This window comes from Vulpes lagopus, chromosome 7, assembly GCF_018345385.1.
Source record: "Vulpes lagopus strain Blue_001 chromosome 7, ASM1834538v1, whole genome shotgun sequence".
NCBI lineage: Eukaryota > Metazoa > Chordata > Mammalia > Carnivora > Canidae > Vulpes > Vulpes lagopus.
In genome coordinates, this window is record NC_054830.1 from 40,342,761 (window position 1) to 40,365,998 (window position 23,238).

Below are 23,238 nucleotides of genomic sequence, written 5' to 3' on the forward strand. Positions count from 1 at the left end.
GCCTTGAACCATGTATGGTTTAACCCACACTCTTAAAACACTTGAGGAAATTTTGCCAATATAGAGTTTCTAGCTTTTTGTGAAAAATCCAAAGATGTACTTTTCTCCATGGCAATAACCAGCTGGAGTTGAGCAGTATTTGGAACCTTTGCATGGTCTGAACATTTTGGGTGCCACTTTTTTCATCAAGATATATTATTCCTGGGCAGCCCAGTGTCTTAGTGGTTTAGCGCCGCCTTGGCCCAGGGTGTGATCCTGGAGACCTGGGATCGAGTCCCACATTGGGCAACCTGCATGGAGCCTGCTCCTCCCTCTGCCTGTGTCTCTGCCTCTCTCTCTGTGTGTGTCTCTCATGAATAAATAAATAAAATCTTTTTTTTAAAGATATATTATTCCTATGTTTTCCTGTTGGTAGAGTGAGGACAACATAAACTATTATATCTAGGTCTAATCAAATGTGGGAAAACTGAAAGTACAACTACAAAAACCAAATAGCTAAAAAAAACTAGAGAGCATACAATTATCTTATTAAAATTATTTGTTGCTTGTTTCTGTGATAGGATAATTTCTTTCTCTTTTGTTTTTTTAAAATATTTTATTTATTCATTCATGGTGACAACTATAATCAGCAAATGGAAAATATATGTGACAAAAACCTAAATGAACTAAAAAAAAACTCTGTATTTTCTATGGTTAAAAAATACAAATAAAGTAAATGATGTTAAAAGATTTAACTTGTAAGTAGAAAAAAGTTCAAGACTTAAAACCCATCCCTGCTCATTCATTTGCATCACTTGGCTGGCCCCTGCAGAATATGGAAAGGTGAATACTGTGGCATTTCTGTGAATTTAAGAACTGAATCTTACTGAAAACTTTGCACATGACTCATTTCACAATTTCTTGGAGTTAAATCCTGGTATCATTTTAAAGTCCAACTTGCTATATTTAATGGGGGAAATCCAGTTTTTAAGTAAGAGTAAGGCCAAAGAGATAAAGTGATCAACTTTGAAATTCCCTCCCTACAAATTCTGGGTTTTACACTAGACAGATACACCCCCTTGAGATGAAACACACACACACGTACATAATAACAACAAACAGATCCAGACTACTCAGGAGTGAGATGCCAAACAGTGCCCATGAAGACCCCAAGGTTAAGCAATCTTTACCAATTACCAGTAGCTCATTCCATGTGACCATCAACATACACAGTTGACTGAGGGTGCCTACCAACAGTTCAACATTGGGGGAAGTGGGTGAAAGCCAGGGAATAGTCAGTTATATACAGCATACCAACAACCATGCTCTCTAAGGCAGCTAATGTTAATGAAGAAAAAATTCAGCTGATATAGAAACTGCCTAGCTTATAAATAAGTGAACATCAATGTTTTATATAAGCCAAGAATTCCATTTCCCTTTCAGAGTCTAAATTGTCCTTATTAATAAAATTCTGCCACTGAAATATTGAATGCTCACAATTTCTTCATCATAAATGACATTCTTCCATTCCCTGATATATTTCCTTAAAACATTTAAATTTGTATGACTTGATGATAGTATGTTTCAAAGTGTTGCTCAAAGACCATCTGAATCAAAAATCCCTTGAGTCATTTATAAGAGTACAGATTCCCAAAAAGACCTCACACTACTGAGTCAGAATCTCAGAGTGGGATCATGGAATGAACATTTTAAACAAACTCTCCAAATAAAACTTCTCACATAGCCACCAGAGTTCACAAACAAACCCTAAGTCATGTGACTGTATTTTATGCCTCAGTTCTCATGCGCTTATATTCAAAAGCACAGATCTAAATATGGCAGAGACAAGCTAGCCATACTTTCATCTTGTTCTCATTTCTTCCTTGGCACAGACTGGGCCACATATTCTCATCTCCCTCCTTTGCTCTCTCAGTGTGACCATGTGGTTGGAGATGAGGCAATGGAATGTTCACAACTTGGGGCACCTGGGTGGCTCAGTCGGTTGAGCATCCAACTCTTGATTTCAACTCAAGTTATAGGATCATACCCCATGTCAGGCTCTGCATTTAGCATGTTATCTCCTTCAGATTCTCTCTCCCACTCCCTTGGCCCCTCCCCTCACTTGTGCTTGCTTTCTCTCTCTCTCTCTCTTTCCCCTCTCTAAAGAAATAAAATCTTAAAAAAAAAAAAAACAAAAAAAAACAAAGACTGTGCGCACAGGTAACGTATGACATCTAGATCTATTCTATAAAAACCACCTATGTGGCTTCTTTCACCCTTTGCTTTCTGCCAGCTTAAGGGAGACAGAGGCAATGACCATGGATTTTAGATTAAGGGGCACAAATGGATGGAGTCAGAGAGCTTGAATTGGACCTTATCTGAATGAGAAACCCAGTTTGATTTGAGCTAATATATTTCAGGTTTGTTACCACAGCCCTTGGAATCTTAATTAAAACCCTAAGTCCATCTAAATGCATTTTCATGGCAAAGGAACCAATGTTTAGCTTTCCCTCTTACCAGTGTACAGATTATTTCTTAGGTTTTCCCTAGTGCTGATGTGGTTTGTTTTCTTTGTTTGTTTTTAATGACAAAAATCACCAACTAATGATCATCCTCAATTTCTGCTTAGAATGTCAGGAAAACAAAGCCTTTATACATCCTTGATGAGCACTAAATTAACAATCTTATTTTTACTTAAAGCAGAAAGCATCAGTCAGAGCACTGCAAGTTTTAAATAAGATCTTGTTGAGGCACTACCACTGTGAGAGTGGACCTAAACTTCCAGTTTATGCATGTAATTTTTCCTAATGGGCTTAAGGCTCCTTCTGACTTCTGTCTGTGGGTGGACAGAATCAGAGCAAGGAAAACTCTGCAGTCTTTAGAACAGGGAGAAATGATTTTCTCATTCTACTGAGAAGAAGAAGACCATTTAGGGGATCTGAGAATGAAGTGGAAGGGAAAAGTATGAGGCCATGGGGCAGTGATAACTATATACAGAACGGGGCACCTTGGTGGCTCAGTTGGCTGAGTGTTTGACTCTTGATTTCAGCTCAGGTCATGATCTCAGGGTTGTGGGATTGAGAGCTCCATGTGACTCCATGCCCACCGGGGAGTCTGCTTGAGATTCTCTCTACTTCTCCCTCTGCCCCTTCCCCTCCTTGCACACTTGTGTGCTCTCTCTTTCACTCTAAAACAAATAAGTAAATCTATAAAATGTGTGTGTGTGTGTGTAATGGTCAGTGGCACCCCTGAGATGTTGGGGAAACTGACTCAGAGATTGCAAATATAAGTAGCAATGAATACAGATTCTTCAAATTGTCATCTATGACCCTGCCTCCTTCCAGGGCCATTTGTGGTATGTTCACTGCTTATGTCAATCATAAAAGGATGCTGGAACTGCCCAAGGACACTTGTTGAATCATGTAGCTTCTCTTTCTTTACTTTTTATATTCAATTTCTTATTAGCCTTGCATCAGTTTCATCACCCTATCCTCAGACTAGTTTAGCCTTAATAGTAATGCCCTTTTAATGAGGTATGAACCTTTAATTATAAGAAACAGAAGACCACTACAGTCAATTTAAATAATAAAGAGAATGCAATACACACACACACACACACACATACACACACACATACACACACACACATATATCTCTCTGTATACTAAGCCTCGTGCATGGCACCCAAGGGCAAAAAAGCAGCTGCCAAGGAGAGAAGGGAGGAGAGCCTATGGGTAAGCAGTCTTTTTTTTTTTTTAAGATTTATTTATTTATTTATGATAGACACACACAGAGAGAGAGAGAGAGAGAGAGAGAGAGAGAGAGAGAAAGAGGTAGAGACATAGGCAGAGGGAGAAGCAGGCTCCATGCCGGGAGCCCGACGTGGGACTCAATCCCGGGACTCCAGGATCGCGCCCTGGGCCAAAGGCAGGCGCCAAACCACTGAGCCACCCAGGGATCCCCAGGTAAGCAGTCTTTAGTCTTTACTCTCTGTCCCTGGTCTCTTAATCCATGGCAGGGCTGCATCTCTGCTCCATGTACATCACCTTTCTTGGCTGCTTGGTCTACATAATAGTCTGTCTCAAATTCCAAAATTCAGAATTCTTTCCTGTCGGGTCAAATACCAAATTTCCAGAACAGAGCATCTGATTGGCCCAGCTTGTTTCAGGTGTCCTTCTCTGGACCAATCAGCCAAGGCCAGCTGGAACATGCTGCATGGAAGTTCAGCCCGTGGAGGCCATGGGATGGGGGGTGGTAAGTCCCTGGGGACAGGCAGTCACTGATGCTTGTACAGAATAAGCATCTCAAAGCCATCTCCACTCCTCTATTTCTAAGTATCACTGTATTGTTAAACAAAAAAGTTAAGTCTTCCATCCGCAACCAAATCTATGGGAAACCCAAACATTTTCTAGAACCGTGTTTTCCAGAGTGGGGTACAAATATTCCAAGCAAGAAAATCCTCTGGAGTAAAGGGAAAAAGTACAATAAACTTTCTTTATAGATTTACTTTTATTTAGATATTTTAAATTTTTATATTTTTCCTTATAGTAAAAATACTAGGGCTATAGCATTTTTTTGTCTAATAAATTACACATTTCAAACAAGTCACATGTCACCCTTATAGGGGTGACAAGGATAAGTTCTATCATTATTCCCTGTTTAGAGATATGAAACAGATAAGGATAAGTTCTTATCTTATAAGATAAGATAAGTTCTATGATTGTGAACTTATCCTATATAAGGATATATAAGGATATAAGGATATCCTATATCCTATTGGGATAAGTTCTATGATTATTCCCTGTTTAGAGATATGAAACAGATTCAGAGGTTAGGCATTATACCCAAAATTTGTAGTTATGTCAGAGTTAGAACTGGAACTCAAGCAACCTACTTCCTAAATGCCCAGCTTGTACCTACTATTCCTCCTAAGTATGTCTGAGAGAGAGACAGAGAGACACAGAGAGACAGAGAGAGTAGGGTGGTGGTACCTATAGACATTTTAATTATAAATTTTCATATATCAGGAAATTCTGAAGAACACCATACTAGAAGGCAGATAATATGTAAATTAAAAAACTGGAGCCTATAATTTTTGTGAACATAGGGAAATCTTCCTTCAAAAATCAAGAGATTTAGGTCTGAAGCCTAAATCTACTATTGTGTGACTTTCAACAAATTATCTAACTGCTCTGAGGTCCAGCTTGTCAATATACCCTTCCTTGATGTTATGAACAATAAACACAGTATCTGGTTGAATAATGATAACTACTGCTTTTTTTAGGGCTAACCAGTCACCAGCAAAACCACCTTTCTACTTCTTGTGGGACCATAAGCCTCTGAGGACAAGGGGATTCCTATTCAACTTTCTTTTTTTTTTTTTTTAAAGATTTTATTTATTCATGAAAGACACAGAGAGAGAGGCAGAGACACAGGCAAAGGGAGAAGCAGGCTCCATGCAGGGAGCCTGACATGGGACTCAATCCCAAGTCTCCAGGATCAGGCCCTGGGCTGAAGGCAGCCCTAAACTGCTGAGCCACCTGGGCTGCTCCCTATTCATCTTTCTATTTCTTACCCACTTTCACGGTTTTTCACTGGGGAGAGGTTTGGGGTGAGGTTCAACAAATACTGATTTGAATACATTATCAACAATATTCTGTTTTCTTCTACTTAATACTAACATTATTCATGTAAAAGGTGGTATTTATGTAGTAAAATAGCATTATAAGACGTCAAACATTTTCTATACATCAGCATATATTTGATGGATATATGATTAAATCCATGGATGAATAAAATGGATGGATGGATGGATGGATGGAGAAAAGCAAGGAAATAGGCAGACTCAAATGAATATTTCTAATTCACAGATTCCACATCCAAATACTTCAGAGTAACTACGGATTTTTCATCTTCATTTCCAATCACAAAATGGATGTTCAGCAATTAAGACTATTCACTACAACAGATATTTCTTTTAGAGATCAAAATATTTTGCTTTACCCATACAATAGCAGCTGAGGTTTGTGTGTCAATTGACTTAGAACATACTTGTCTGAATGCTACTATGATTTGTTAATATTTTGGACTCCTGTAAATGTCAATAGTCACATCAGAATGGAAGTAGATTAAAAAAAAAGTTTTGCAATTGTGATATATTATTCATTTAGTCTACCAACGGATTCTCTAACTTCTTGCCATGACATATTAACCTAATCTTGTCCACTTCCTTCTCCCCAGTTAGAAGCAATAAAATCAGGGTGATAGATGCTTATTCCTCAGCAACTCATCAGTCATCTGCTTTATCTTGATTGCACAAGTCGTGATGGCATTAATGCCTACTAAGATGCAACTTTTTCAGCTTAGGGAAGGGGATACCATTGGGTTCTCAGAGAAACATTTCACACAGTGATCAATGATTGCAAATGTGATGGAAGCCAAAAAGTCCATCAACGTATTATGTATTCTTTACCTTAAAGTTTTGTAAGACACTTGTTTTAAGTTTGATGAAATTATAAGCATAGACAGTAGGAAAGTGTTGTTCAAGGAAAACGAGTGTTTAAGACAAAATAGTGTTAAATTCACAGATTATTTGTGGAAATTATTGTTTTGAGTTAATCCCATCAAAAAGTACTTCACAGTGTATTGACACCTTAATGAAGGTCTAGCAATTGGACACATCTTTCCAGAAAATTCCTCTTGGTACCTTTTCTTCAGGCTTGTCCCATCTAAGCTACCTGAGATGACTTTTATTTTTTAGTCTTGAAGAAAGAATAAAAAAGACTCAACAACCAAAGATGTTGATACAGAGGGTGTAAATCCCATGCCATCTGGTTATGTTGCTAACAGTTCTCACCTCTGTCACACCAGGATTTACAAAGCAATTTTTAGCATAAAGCTACTTCAGCCTTCACTACCTGCTGTTTGGCATCTCACATTGTCCTCTGAACATCCCAAAGGCTATGTTTTTATAAGTGGATGGGAGTGTCCAGGGCTGTCATTTCAAGAAGAGCATGCACACTGCTCAGACACAGGAATCTGGATCAGAGAACAAACATGGCAAAAGCCTACAACCTATTCTTTACTCAGAATCAATTTCATCAGCCATCTTTGGACAAAAACCAACTCTTTATTAACATGTGTGTATGCAATAACCTGACCAGCCTATGAATTCCTGTCTAATATTTATCATGAAGTACCCATGAACTAGTCTTGTAACCTTATTTATAATAGGGTAATTTTTCTGTTGCATTTGAATTTCTATTGATTTTATAGTGATGCCAACAACTGCACAGTAATTACACTAATTCCCAGCTTTTCACACTGTTGGTAACTAGATTAATAATTAAGCTATTGATAATCCATGTCCAGGCTCCTATTTCTGACTTGTCAATTCCTAGTTTTCCTACTATTTCTAAGAGGATGCTAATTCCTCTTGCTTCAGATTGTTCTACAGAGAAGCCAACAGACAGAAGTGGCAAAAAAAAAAGTCACAGAATGAGTGGAAGATAAGACCCTTCTCAAACGTCAGTGACCTGTCTTGCTTAGGAGTTGTAGGGATTCCTAAGAGAAATTCCTAATTGTCGCCTACCATGAGACAATTTTTTCCTTCTTATTGGCATCAAATAAATGGTGGCTGCTCTTAAGCAAAGCAGCCCCGGGTTGCTGCCACTTTCTTATACATTATCTACATAAGTGAATTAAGGGAGTATAAATAATAAATGCAGTTTCCATACTTCAGTACCTTTATTTTGGCTCTTAATATGTATAATTCCCTAATCTATTTTAGGAGAATATTTCTGATTTCTATCCCAAATGAACAAAGGAAAGTAAACACTTTATTTACAAGAGAAGAGATTTTAACACAATTTTACTATGGGCCTATAGTAGAAGAAATAAAAGCCAAAAATTAAGAAAAAAAGGGTAAAAAAGGCTATTGCAATCTTCAATAAATAGCTGTGAAGTGGTTCTTATAGATCACAGTGCTGGCTCCAGGAAAAACACAACCAAAACCCAAAGAGAACACCTTTGGTATGAGTCCCAACTCCATACCCTCCAAATCATCAAATGAGGGATGTCGTTCTAGTACAGGACACTCTAGTACAGGAGGAAGTGTCCTCCTTCCAAGAAGGTAGAAAAACAGTGTGAGAAAGATAAAGCTGTTTGGGGGCACACTGCACCAATGGATGATTAAAAAATGCATGGCATACTGTAACTGATGTGTCTTTGTGCCTTGATGTTTCATCTTATTGTGATTAAAAGAGTAAAAGCATTATCTCATGCAGTATTTGAGACATGCATTCTCAGAGGGGTTTTACAGAAACATCCACCCAACTGAGAGTTCCCATCAACAGTTAAGGTACTTCAGGTCATATAATTCCAAAATCTGAAGAGTCTATTTCTGGTGGGGTTCTCTATGAATTCTTAGATTGAAACTAATGTCAAATTCAAGGTTATGTTGCCTCTCACATAACACCTGGGAGGTTAAAAGTCATGAGATGAAACCACGATTCTTTCTATGCTTGGGACTCTGGCACCTTCATTTCAAGGGCAACATTAAATGGGCAGTTCTCTTTCCCCTAGGACTTAGAAAAAAAAAGAAAGACAAGAGTTTTAGTAGACATTAAATATATATAAATCTGTTGGAGACTGGGAAGGCCATCAAAGATGGGAATAAATCTGAGTGAAGAGCATATTGAGAAAGGCTAGTTAGGAGGAATGGAAGAAAAAAAAAAGTGACGTCCTCAGTGGGGAGGTAATATTTTGTTCTGAAGTTACAAATATATTCCAGTGTCTAGGCCAAGAAACTGGGTAGGGAAAAACGAAGGAGTGAGATGAGAAGTAGGTACCGGGAAGCCATTAGGGACTCCATCTAATGGCTAGGGTATTGCTATTCAGAGTGTGGCCCATGGGCCTGCAGCAGCAGCTTCAGGAGAGAGCTTATTGAAAATACAGCATCTCAGGCCCCAACCCAGACCCACTGATTCAGAATCTGCATTTTAGCAGGTCCCCAGTTGATTCATTTGCCATCAAACTCTCAGAAGCACTGGACTAGCATATACCTGAGTTGGGTATTTGGTTGAACTCCAGGGAGATTTCTGCTCAAGGGGACTTTGGGCATTGTTGATCTGTTGTGTTTCCATAAACAATGGCCTTGAACACTACAACAAAACCACTAACTCTGCTGCATCTAAATTTGAAATGTCAGAAGCCCTTGGCTTAGGACCATGACACTTTCATTAAGGACTCTGTGCCTTTGTACCATGATTACTTAGAGAATGCCACCTGGGGTCTGCTTAGGATTTGCCATAACAGAAAGAGCCCTGGCCAAGAGTCAGGCACTGAGGGTCTAATTCTACTTCTTCAGAGTTCTAAGATTTTAGGAATACTGTTTCCCCTCTGAGCCACATTTTGTGAATTTCCAAACTGTAGCACTAAAAAACTGCTAGGAGGCTCAGTGCTGATGTTTACTTTCCAGCCTTCTGCCTCATCTGTCATTTCTCAGCAAGAACTTTGGGCTCAAGGCATTTAGGTTTTGGTTAGGTAAGAGCTGAGCCTCTTGGCATCTCCAGAACTGAAGCATCCCCTACTCTTTGACCGTCCCTCAAACAGTTCCTCTCCATGTTTTCAATCAAAACAATTTCCTAACAAAGGATTTCCATGAGAAGCCAGCACACTGTTTAGCACCTAAGTAGGACTCCATAAATAAAGGAGACTAGGACTGTGATAATGATTTTTACTATTAAGATTTTGCCATTCTGTGCCTACTCTGTTAGGATATTATTCTGGTAAAAAATATGGTGGATGAATAAAATAGGGTGGTGTATTCAGTAATCAGAAAATATCAACATAATTAAACACTTCCAGCCAGTGAGAAGGGACCAAGAAGAAGTGAAGAAAGGGGAAGAAGTGAATGAAGGTAATGCAGAATGGTGAAGACAGAGAGAAGCAAGTACACATCTCACAGGGTCACAGGGTGGGCCATGAGTGCCACAGATCACAGGTACTGAGAAACCCTGGCATCACAGCTTCAGCTGTGTAGTGATCTGCCTCATACCCTTCATTAGATTAAAACTCCCTAAGTCAATAAGAGACAGGAAGCAGGGTTGATATCAGCTGCTATGGCTGGAGTTCATTCTCATCTGTCTGCACCTGCACCTGCCTGGTTGGCACCCAGGGTATATTGGTTGTTAGATGCTTATACCTCTAGAAACAAAGTTTCTAGTGATTTCTCAAAAAGCCTTTATAACTGACCAAATCTAAAAAAGGATTTCTTTATTCCTTTCATGAATGTGCTCAATTGTTCAACCAATATTCAGTGACTACTTGTTATCAACCAGCCTTGTTATCAACCAGCCTTGTTATCAACCAGCTGCTTATTAAACGTGTATTAAATTATTTCATGTGTGCTGAAATTCATTTCCTTTGGACATTTGGGTGCAGAGCCAACAGTGACTTGGGCTCTGTCTTCAAGGAGTTCACAAGCCAATGTATTAGGGCAGTGGATGTAAGTTGTGAATATCTTAGCATTAGATAGACTTGGGTCAATGAGAATTCTGTTTTCAGCATCTAAGTCTGACAGCCTAGCCCTGATCATTTTCCTGCATGATCTGGCACTGAGGAAGGTAAGCTTTTGTTCAATTCTTTACAGTCCCATACATGGTTTAGCTTCTTCAGTGCTAAAGTTTCTTGCCTTCTTCATCTATAATCCTACTTGACTTCTGCAATCACCTCAACCTATGTGCTCTAAAAATGAGAAGAGGAATATGGGGAGTCACCAAAAGTTCTCCAATTGCATGATATTAGAAGATTCTTTTGGGACATGTTTCATTCAATAGCTTAAGTCAGCTAAAAAGTCCCTCCTTTGTTATTGGCAAATATATCTAATCATAAAAGGACTTAAAGATCACTCAGTCATGTTCTTAAATTAGGCCAGCATTTCCAAAACTCACCACAGACAAGATTCTCCAGCAGTTATTTTTATATTTAAAAAAACAAAACGATTTTGATACTTTTATACCACCTGTAGTTTTAGACATTTACTCTTTCTAATGCATTGCTTCCTGCTTTTCCTCATAACTAAGCCCTCTTTGCTTTTAGAAAATACATGTTTCCCACCCCAGTGCTTGTCAGTAGACACAGCTGACCCTGCCCCCCTGCTGTAGGAATAATCTCCTAAATAAGGTTGATTCAGCTAAAATAATGAAGAGCCACTGAACAGGTTGTCTGGTTTATTAGGATCTCTAGTATTAAGGACCATGAAAGCTTGGAGTTATCAGAGGCCACCTATGACACCATAAGACGTCTACTTCACATGGAATCAACACTGAGGGAAGCAGAGCCAAGAGATATAAGGAAAATACAACTGTGAAACTGCTTGAACCTGTGGCTCCAACAAAATGGGGGATGAATTCTCAGGGGGCAATCAGAGTTTGGGATAAAATGTTTTTATCAATGTAGAAACTTACAAAAGGAAAGAAACAGGTGCTGGACTGGAGGAGAAAGAAGTCTAATTGTGAGATGGTCCAATGAAGCCCTAGACATCCTGAAAGGAAGTTCCAGAAGGACAGCCCATCAGAACTGTTCAGTGTTGAGCACAAAGGTCTGACCCTTTATTCCTGCCCTGATGAGTCACCAGATGTGGGCAGCTACAGACAAGGTGAGACTCTGGGCAACTGGCTCTCTACAGTTGAGGAGACTGGGAGGTAGTTAAGACCTCGAGGCTATCGACTGACCCCACTACCCACAGCGAGGCAGCAAGTCTTTCTGGGTGGTCCATATCTGTGACAACCATACAGTTCAACTACACCACAACTAATCATCCCAGTGATGTGAGCCAGTAAACTCCCTATTTTCTTCAAGCCAGTTACTTTTATTTGCATTCAAGAAAATCTGTTTCCCTTCAAAGTTAAAATTCCTTTGGAACTTCAAGACACCAGAAAATATACACTACTGAAGTACACTGGGGAACCCAATATAAACCCATCCCTCAGCATCCTGGCAATCATGTCTGCTAATCAAGCCCTACACTGGCAGTCTCCAGCTGGCTCATACATTTCAAGTGATCAGATATTGAAGATGGTATATGTTTGTTTTATTGGACTGAGGGTTTTGTTATTAAAACTGACAAGTCACCGGGGGGAAAGGACTATGGTTTGTATGTCACAAAACAAATAAAGCCCATCATATTTTCATTTGAATAAACTTCACTATGATGGGAAGACTTCTCAGCTTCGCCTCTGGTTAGAAAGATCCTCTCTAACCTGTTTATCTCTCAGTATCCTCTCCAGAACAGAATTGTTGGTTTCTCCAAGAACAGTGATTTATACATTAATAATGTCCTCTTTGTTCCCGCAAGTGGCCAAGCTTGCAGGAGTAAGCATGAGAGCAAAATCAAACCAAGACTCGAGGCTCCTACTGGGGAGCAATGCTTATTAAATTATTTTCATATGTGCTGAAGTTCATTTTCACTTGGGTAGCTATTTTGTTAAGCTTCTGAATTTTTAGCAGTATTTCAATTTATACCAATGTAGCATAAAATTTGCAATTCCAACACCCCAATGAAAATGATGTGAATGTATATATATATATATACGTATCATTTTCATATGTATATCATACATAGAGATCCAATAGCATATATTAATCATCATGTTTGAGTGTGTATATGAGAAAGAAGGAGAGAGAGAGAGAGACAGAGAGAGAGACAGAGAGAGAGAGAGAGACAGAGATGGGAGAGAGAAAGAGGCAGGGGAGAGTTAGAGAGAGAGAGAGAGAGAGAGGAAAAGAGAGAGAGAGTAGGAAACCACATAGATTCCACAAAGACTCTGGTGTATGTCATGTTCTAAAACTAAGTAACAAATGAAATGGTATAAGAAGCATGATTCAGCACCATTAGGTAACTGAAACAAACTTGATCTCATCTGCCTTTACAAGACAACTTGTAATAAATTATGTTTATAAACTTCACAGAATGGACTATCTCTTATAGAGTTTCTTATATCCCAACTCAACGGACAGAATCCAATCCTTGGGTTGTCAATTTTCTTAGGGTAATTTAAGGAAGCAAGACCAACATGTGCTGTTGGTCTTGCACTGATACTTATTCAAGAAATATAAAAAACTTACAAACAGAAGTTCTCACCTCCAGAGTGTGGCGGCGGGCCACAGAGTAGGACGACGCCTTGGCCTTCACGCACAGACACAGTACTTCTCATTTTGGTTTTGAAATTTTCAAGATCTGATTTGAAAACAAAACAAAATGGAATTTCAGAAAGGACAACACAAATTAAAATCTTCACATGGAGACAATCCATTCTTTTGCAGCACAATCTTTAAAAACGTTTTTCAGGAATCTCAAGAGGAAAACATTTGCTTGGAGAAGGAAAATTAAGGATTTTGATTTATTAAGCCTTCTTATAAATTCAGCAATACAATAAAAATATATACCCACTAATCCTGTGGTGCTGTAACAGTGTCAAAAATGGCCTGGGCTGTCCCAAAGGACAAAGCATATTGGAATTAAATAACCACACTATATGACTCAAAGACGGAAATGGAATATCTTGAACCAAAAATATATAGAAACCAATATCCACATTTGCCACAGTGATTCATCAAATCATGAAGACGTGTAGCTTTGCCTTTTAATGAAAGTCAGCTATTCATGAATTTCTCTCCCAAAATATTTTATCATAAGTAGCCTAAATAAATTTTATTCCACCTATAAATATTGTTGTTATTCACAAAAAGAATTGAAAACATTCAGGTTCTGGTTATAAATCCTATTTGTCTCATCTTGAAGGGTTACATAGAGGATATGTATCACTAAAAATTACCATCCAGGTAGAATTTAAAGAATAACAGCAAATTAGATCCATCTATTCCTTTATATTTGTAGCTGCGAAAAAAAATGCAAATCATTTTTATAATTGCCCAAAGGCTTTTTTTCCCCAAGTTTTTATTTTTAATAAAGCAATCCAGAGGGATCCCTGGGTGGCTCAGCAGTTTAGCGCCTGCCTTCCGCCCGAGGTGTGATCCTGGAGACCCGGGATCAAGTCCAACATCAGGCTCCCTGCATGGAGCCTGCTTCTCCCTCTGCCTATGTCTCTACCTATCTCGGTCTGTCTCTGTGTCTCTCATGGATAAATAAATAAAATCTTTAAAAAAAAAATAAAGCAATCAAGGTAAATGTGATTTTGATCAGCTGTGATAATTTCTTAAAGTTGTTTAATCTCTTCCAGTGACAGTCCAGGGCAACAAATTCTGATTCTTATTATCCAGCATAAATTACAGAAAGGATTAAATTCTGTTGGTTCATTTTGAAGAAAGCTTAAGCCTTTGGGGAAAAAGGAAGAAAAAAATCTGTTTCTTTTAACCCAAAACTTGTGAACTCCACAGTTAATATACTCAGTGGTGTCACTTTCTGTATCAGAACAATTGAACTGTCAATTTGTGAAAGAATACACTCATTTCATAGCTTTTAAGGGTTCATATAAATTGCCTATGTGGTGAGGCAGTGTGTGCACTTCAGAACACAACTTGGAAAATTGCAACTTTGCCTTGAAAAATGTAAAAAGCAAAATAATTATCTTCAAACTGATACACAACTACCAACTGTATTCTAAGCACTTAAGTCAGCTTATCAGAGGGAAATAGGAAGGTCTACTTGCTTCATTTTAATTTTACTGAAAAAACAGTATTAAATTACTAAGTTATAAGCATGGAATAAAGCTATTCAGCAAAACTCATTAGGTATGTCTATAAAAGAAGAAAAAATGGTGTTTCTGGACTTGTTTTAACAGGCAGTTCCCCCACAAAAACGATATGATAACACAGTATTATATTATCTTAAATGTGTAACTAAAATGCACATAATCAAAACATTAAGGTTCCTGAAGTATGCCTGAGTTGGAACTGCAAAACCATAGCATCCAAATATTTCTCAGCATCTAAATGGGGGAGTACACCATATCAGAACGTAGCCTATATATGGAAACAATAATATCAAATGATGATTTTTGGCAACCAACTATGTGTCATCATTGCTGACTTCTTTCTCAATTCTTGTTTTATTCTGTTACATAAATTCACACCATGGAAATGATTCATCACTGATTTTAGCTCAAATATGCGAAAAAAAAAAAAGGATGAAAATGTTCTGTGGGAACTAATAATGTCTCTTCTCTGCTAAAGGTAAAAATCCCTTTTGTTTAAAGCACTAACAGGGCCTGGAACAGATCTGCCCATTGCTCTAGACATTTCATTGATACTGCCTCTAATGCTATACATGGGCAAAGAACATTATTTCTTGGATACCCGTGGCCAGTTTGTGGAGCACAGACACAAGGGAAAGCAAAGAAAAATACCAGTACTGCCTTTAACAGGTTTTCCAGGGCTTTGTTGCTAGTGAATCACTGTGACTACAGTGAATTTTCATTTTCTTTAAAACACAATCCCTTCAATTCTTAATTCATGTTACTCCAAGTGTAGTCTAGCACCACCTGCATCATTATTACCTAGGATTCCCATTACAAATGCAGGTATCTGGGAAATCGCTTAAAACTAGTAAATTAGAATGAGATCTGCATTTTTAACAAGCTCACTAGCTAAAGTCTGTGCACACAAAATGTAACTTTGTGGCTTCCTACTAGGAGGTATCAAGTTCAACCCAGTTTAAGTATTTTAAAACATATCTTAGACTTTTTAGAACATAGGAAAATGCCCATGGGGTATAAAGAATCTTTGAAACATCCATTTAGCAGCAGGGATGAAAAGTGAAGCAGTCACTTATTGAACAAGTATCCACTGAAGACTTTAGCTCACTGCATTCATGTTCTGAAATATAAATCACTGGAACCTTCTTTCAAGGAAAGCTCTATCTGGTTAGAGATGGACTTGACACCAACAGCGAAAACCTTGCTCTTACAGTGGTAAGTACACAGAGGACAAACACTCAACCTAGAGATGCCTTGAAAGAGCAGCAGTTGGCCAGTCAAATAGAGGATGGTGTGGGTGTTGAGTAGTGGGGTGTGGGGGGGAATTCTGTTCAGACAGAGAGATCAACAACAAAGTAAAAACACTGATGCATAAGAACACCTGCTTCAAAATAGAGAAAGATTTCCTACCTTTAGAGGGAATACTAAAGACTACAGAGATAAAGGTAGTGTAAGTGTCCAAAAAGTTTTAGATTACTGAAATATCTCCTCGAAGGTTACATGTGTAACCCAAATTCAAGTTAATGCTATAAAGAATCCATTCTTGGCAAGTACTGTATTAGAAAAACTCCCCTTAGGAGTCAAAATAAATATAAACTAAATCCAGAATTTATTAGACAAAACTTCTCAGAATTTTATTTTTGTCTCCTTTCCAAACTCTGAATTTATTTTGGAACCTCTAATTAGCTGGATTTTAAACACAAACCAACATGATAAAAAAAGTCTACAAAGAAGTACAGTTAACATCATATTTAATGGTGTAGGGCTGAATGCTTTTTCCCTAATATCAGGAATATGAGAAGGATATCTGTTCTTAGGTAACACTCTTAATATTGTACTAAAAGTTCTAACCATGGCAATAATGAAAGAACAAGAAATAAGAAGTATACAATTTGGAGAGGAAGAAACAAACTATTGCTATTTGCAGATGACATGTCTAAATAGAAAATGAGAAGCAATCTATCAAAAACAGAACAAAACCAAAAAGCAACTTCTCAGTATAAATAACTGAGTTAAATAAGATAGATGATACAATTTCTAGACACACTGAACATGCAAAAATCAAAATTAAAATACAAAACTGATTACAATCATTCCAAAAATTAAAATACTTACCTATAATAAAGCATGCAAAGCATACATATGCTGAGAATGACAAGATACTGATAGAAAACAATCAAATGTAAGTAAATGGAGAGCTGTACTGTGTTCATGGACTGGAAGACTCAACATAGCATGAACTCTCTGTAAATTGATATGTAGGTTTAATGCAATTAGTATCAAAATTCCAGCACATTTAAAAAATGTGTTCTGCTTTTATTTTTTTCAAAGTACAGGCAAGCTTTTTCCAAATATTATATGGAAAAGCACAGGCCTTTGAATAAGCCTTTGAAGACCATCTTCACTAAGAAGAATAAAAAGGAAAGAATCACTCAACTCAATATTAAGGCTTATTTTATAGCTACAATGACTAAGACAGTGTGGTACTGGTAAAGGGATAGATACATAGATCCACGGAACAAAATAGCCTAGAAATAGACTCATATAAATATGCTCAATTGATTTTTAAAATTTTTAAAAATTTATTTTAAAAATTTATTTAAATTCAACTAACATACAGTAGATTATTAGTTTCAGAGGTAGAGTTTAGTGGTTCATCAGTTGCATATAACATTCAATGCTCATTATATCAAGTGCTCTCCTTAATGCCTGTCACCCAGTTACCTCATCCCCGCACTCACCTCCTGTCCAATAACCCTCATTTTGTTTCCTTTAGTTAAGATTTGTGTGGAATCAGAAAAGACCCTGAATAGCCAGGGGAATTTTAAAAAAGAAAACCATAGCTGGGGGCATCACAATACCAGATTTCAGGTTGTACTACAAAGCTGTGGTCCTCAAGACAGTGTGGTACTGGCACAAAAACAGACACACAGATCAATGGAACAGAATAGAGAACCCAGAAGTGGACCCTCAACTTTATGGTCAACTAATATTCGATAAAGGAGGAAAGACTATCCACTGGAAGAAAGACAGTCTCTTCAATAAATGGTGCTGGGAAAATTGGACATCCACATGCAGAAGAATGAAACTAGACCACTCTCTTTCACCATACACAAAGATAAACTCAAAAGGGATGAAAGATCTAAATGTGAGACAAGATTCCATCAAAATCCTAGAGGAGAACACATGCAACACCCTTTTTGAACTCGGCCACAGGAACTTCCTGCAAGATACATCCACGAAGGCAAAAGAACAAAAGCAAAAATGAACTATTGGGACTTTATCAAGATAAGAAGCTTTTGCACAGCAAAGGATACAGTCAACAAAACTAAAAGACAACCTACAGAATGGGAGAAGATATTTGCAAATGATGTATCAGATAAAGGGCTACTTTCCAAGATCTATAAAGAACTTATTAAATGCAACACCAAAGAAACAAACAATCCAATCATGAAATGGGCAAAAGACATGAAGAGAAATTTCACAGAGGAAGACATAGACATGGCCAACATGCACATGAGAAAATGCTCTGCATCACTTGCCATCAGGAAAATACAAATCAAAACCACAATGAGATACCACCTCACACCAGGGATAATGGGGAAAATTAACAAGGCAGGAAACCACAAATGTTGGAGAGGATGCGGAGAAAAGGGAACCCTCTTACACTGTTGGTGGGAATACGAACTCGTGAAGCAACTCTGGAAAAGTGTGTGGAGGTTCCTCAAAGAGTTAAAAATAGACCTGCCCTACGACTCAGCAATTGCACTGTTGGGGATTTACTGAAAGATACAGATGCAGTGAAACACCAGGACACCTGCACCCCGATGTTTCTAGCAGCAATGTCCACAACAGCCAAACTGTGGAAGGAGCCTCGGTGTCCATCGAAAGATGAATGGATAAAGAAGATGTGGTTTATGTATACAATGGAATATTACTCAGCAATTAGAAACGACAAATACCCACCATTTGCATCAACGTGGATGGAACTGGAGGGTATTATGCTGAGTGAAGTAAGTCAATCGGAGAAGGACAAACAGTGTATGTTCTCATTCATTTGGGGAATATAAATAATAGTGAAAGGGAATAGAAGCGAAGGGAGAAGAAATGGGTAGGAAATATCAGAAAGGGAGATAGAACATAAAGACTCCTAACTCTGGGAAACGAACTAGGGGTGGTGAAATGGGAGGAGGGCGGGGGGTGGGGGTGACTGGGTGACGGGCACTGAGGGGGGCACTTGACGGGATGAGCACTGGGTGTTATTCTGTATGTTGGCAAATTGAACACCAATAAAAAATAAATTTATTATTTAAAAAAAGTATCTTATGGTTTGTCTCCCTCTCTGATTTTGTCTTATTTTTCCCCTCCCTCCCCCTATGGTTCTGTTTTGTTTCTTAAATCTCACATGTGAGTGTAATCATATAACTGTCTTTCTCTGACTGACTTATTTCGCTTAGCATAATACCCTCCAGTTCCATCCACATTGTTGCAACTAAGATTTCATTTTTATGGCTGAGTACTATTCCAGTGTGTGTGTGTGTGTGTGTGTGTGTGTGTGTGCGCGCGCGCGGGCCACATCTTCTTTATCCATTCTTGTCTATGGAACTCTGGGCTCTTTTTTTTTTTTTTAAGATTTTATCCATTTACCTGAGATAGATAGTGTACATGTAAGAGAGCAGGGGTGTGGATGGGGAGGGGCAGAAGGAGAGGGAGAAGGAAATTTCCCACTGAGCAGAGATCCCGACTCCAGCTTGATTCCAGGGTACCTGGAGTGAAAGGCAGACACTTAAGCAACTGAGCTAACCAGCCATCCCATGCTTAACTGATTTTCGAGCGTCAGAAGCAATGAAATGGAAGGGGAGCCTTTCTTGTACATGGTGCCAGAGCAACTGGACAACCATGGGGGAAGAAAAAAGACCTAAATCTCACTCATATGTAAAAATTAACTCAAAATGAATCATTAACTTAAATGTAAAAAAAGTATAAAACTTTTAGACTTTTAGAGAAATATAAAGGAGAGCGTCCTTGGGATCTAGCACTAGGCAAAGAGCTTTTGATAACAAAATACTTGACAATAAGTATCTGGATTATTAACGGAAGACTAATGAACTGGACTTGATCAAAATTTTAAAAAATTTGCCTTATGAAAACCCAAGTAGAGAATGAAAAGACCAGCTGCAGACTGGAAAAAAGTGTTTGCAAGTCATTTACCTAGTAAATAAATAGTATCTAGAATACGTAATTCCTCTCAAAACTCTATAATAAAAATCAAAACTATTCAGTTAGAAAATGGGCAAGCAACCTGAACAGACACTTCCCTAAAGAGGATATACAGATGCCAAAAAGAATATGAAAAGATGTTCAGCATCATTAGCCATCAGGGAAATATAAAGTAAGTCCCCAATGAGATAGCACAGCACACATATCCGAATAGCTAAAAATAATAAATGGTGACAGTACTAGACCCTGTGAGGAGTGGAGAAACTGGATCGCTCCTACTTTGCTGGTAGGAATAGAAAATGCTACACAGTCCTTCTGGAAACACAGTTTGGCAGTTTCTTATAAAACTAAACACACAAGGACCATATCATATCCATCCAGGAAAATGAAAACATACCTTCACACAAAAAATCTGTACGTGAAAGTTCATACAGCTTTATCTGCAATTACCCTAAACTGGAAATAACCCAGACGTGCTGCAATGGGTCAGTAGTTAAGCTAACACTGGTGCATACACATCATGCGGTACCATGCAACAATAAAAAAACAGTGAGCTACTGATACATCTTACAACTTGCATGGATCTTCAGAGAATTATGGTGGGGGGAAAACAACAAAAACCAAACACAGCAAACAATCCTGAATGGTTGGTTATACGCTGTATGAGTCCCTTCATATAATGTTTTTTAAATTCAAAGAAATTAAAAATAGAGAACAGGTCAGTGTTGCCAGTGTTTAGAAAAGGTGGGAGTGGGGATATGGATGTGGCTATAAAAGGGTACTGGGTGATGCCTGGGTGACTCCGCGGGATGCCTGGGTGACTCCACGGTTGAGTATCTGCCTTCAGCCCAGGGTGTGATCTTGGAGTCCCGGGATCGGGTCCCACGTCAGGCTCCCTGCGTGGAGCCTGCTTCTCTCTCTGCCTCTCTCTCTCTCTCTCTCTGTCTCTCATGAATAAATAAAATCTTTTAAAAAAAGGGTACTGGTGGGGATACTGACAGTAGTGGCGGACCCAGTAACCACATATGGGCTAAAATTATATAGAACTAAATACACACACATATGAATACATGTAAAATTGGGGAAATCTGAATGAAAAACAAAGAAAAGCTCCAGGTCTCCATATTTCCTTTTGTTTACTCTTCTCTACACCACTCACAGTCTGGAATGCTGTGCTCAAATATCCCAAAACTCCAACCAGATCATAGGGGCAGTATCTCTAAGGCTGGCATCAAAGGAAGGTATGGGGCCAGGAAGAAGTACACTCCTTATTCAGACTGTACTCCCTGAGAGAATTCAAATCGATCATTCCTAGTGTATCAAATAGTCTGCCTTGATGCCCGTTAATTTCCTGTATTGAGCAGGTTTTTCTTTTTTCTTTTTCCTTTTTTTTTTTTTTTTTTTTTTTTTTGAGCAGGTTTTTCATGTACTTCCTAAGGACTTTACTTCTAGGTTCATCTGCCCAAGCTGTGGAGAGGAAGCCAAGAGCACAAGAAACCAATGATGCATACACAGAAAAGACTGGGGTGACTCTGAATTCCTGAGCACTCAATTTTCAATCTGATTCCACTTGCTACATATTCCTGGTGCTGGTCTCTCCATGTAGATTAATCCAGGTAATCACCTAGTAAGCAGAATTATGTGAAATGTTACTGAGTATAACTACAGGGCTGTAGTGAACATCTACCTGGGCATGACTTAAAATCACCCAAAGAATGGCTGTCAATTCTCACTCGAGTCAGTTTGGGAAATGCTGTGTTAAGCCAAATTAAATGAGTTTTTTCATGCAGAATGTCAGAGACCTTAATAGAAAACAGGCACTGATGAGGTCTACTAATGTCGGATGGATACTAGAATATCCCAAACATATCTGACCAAAGAATTCTGTGTAGAACATTTTATAGGAAATGCTGGCAAAGGCCATAGGTTGAATTAGGTACATATATGTGCAATTGGGTATGCCATAAATATGAAAAAGATGATAAAAGACTGCAAAATATAGCCATTTTCTCCCTAGGAGGGTTAAAATGAAGCATAAAAGTGGCAATATGTCAGAAATTTTAGCCAGCTAACTAAATGGTCCGAAAGCTTAAAAATTTAGAGTTCTGCCTCCAAATACTTTGTGATCATTTGCAATTAGAGCATGAGGAATTATTAAAATGATTGTCACTGAAAATTGTATGTGAACTTTACTACCCGTGTAACACAATTCTACTTGATGTTATGGGGTGAAGTGTTATCTTTTCAATTAAAATGCAAAATATTACTGAGTAGTGATAGTTAAATAAATTGTCAAAGGAACATAGATATAGGCAATGGCAATGTAATAGTCCTCCATGTATAATGCTTTAAATGTCTTTAATGTTTAATATTGAAACACTTAGTGGTTTGTAGTTACCAAATTCAATCATCACCTGAACAGTGTAAATGACAAGACTATCTTTCAAAGAATCGGATAGCTTTTAGTAAAAGAAAGCTGTGCACTCCTCCACAAAAGCTAAGAAAAAACTCAATGAACACATCCAAAAGGGCAATAAAAATCAAAATCTCAGTTCGGGTAAGGTTTTCTTCTTCATCTCCACGGTACCAGGTGTTATAAATAAAGAAGAATCGCAGGCAATGATTCAGCTTCTACTACAAGTGGTAGAATTTTAATTAGTTGAAAAATCTCATTAAAGCATGTGCTCCTATAAAAAGAAAAAAAAAAAAAAACAACTGTGTTTCAGTGGATGACCATGAGTTTTCTTCCTTTTTCCTGACATATACAGAAGCCTCTGCAAGACCTCCCACAACTGAAAATTAAGACATAGCCAATTTACTCTCCATCATCTTCAGTATCAGCAAATCCAAAACATAACCAATCTTTTCTGCTCCGTATCCTGAACCCCAAATTCAAAGTGGCTCTTCTTGTTTTGTTACCTTCTTTGATATATCAGTCTGATTCTCAAAACATTTATTTAATCAACTCTGAAATCCCTATGGGAAAATTCTACATGTGTGTCTTAGGAAAATAAAAATTTTCCCTTATGTAAAAACTATGGCTTGTTCAGCAAAGCTCACTAGCGTTTTAGTTTTGTTTCTGCAAAAGCAGAGCCTCAGGTGATGGAGTGTGTATGTGTGGAAGATGGTCTCAGGAGGTAGCAGGGATGGGGTGAGAACAGTAAGAAGCTGGTACTGGAGTCCATGAGGGCTTGATTGTTCAAAAACTTCCAACAAGCTCACAAACGCCTTACAGAACTGTCATGTCTACCCTCCTGCAAATAAATTAAGGTGGGTGAAGGGGATGTCACACTGGGTCCCAAAAATGTCTATTGCAAACAGG

The 23,238-nt window shown here is 38.2% G+C and overlaps 1 protein-coding gene across 1 annotated transcript in view; it reads right to left on the reverse strand.

Moving 5' to 3' along the window:
* CNTN3 (contactin 3) overlaps positions 1 to 23,238 on the reverse strand; it is a 327,782-nt gene that overhangs the window by 134,375 nt on the left and 170,169 nt on the right. The window contains exon 5 of the mRNA XM_041760551.1: positions 13,124 to 13,219. Coding sequence (XP_041616485.1) covers positions 13,124 to 13,219 — 96 coding nt within the window. The remainder of the gene's footprint in view (positions 1 to 13,123; positions 13,220 to 23,238) is intronic.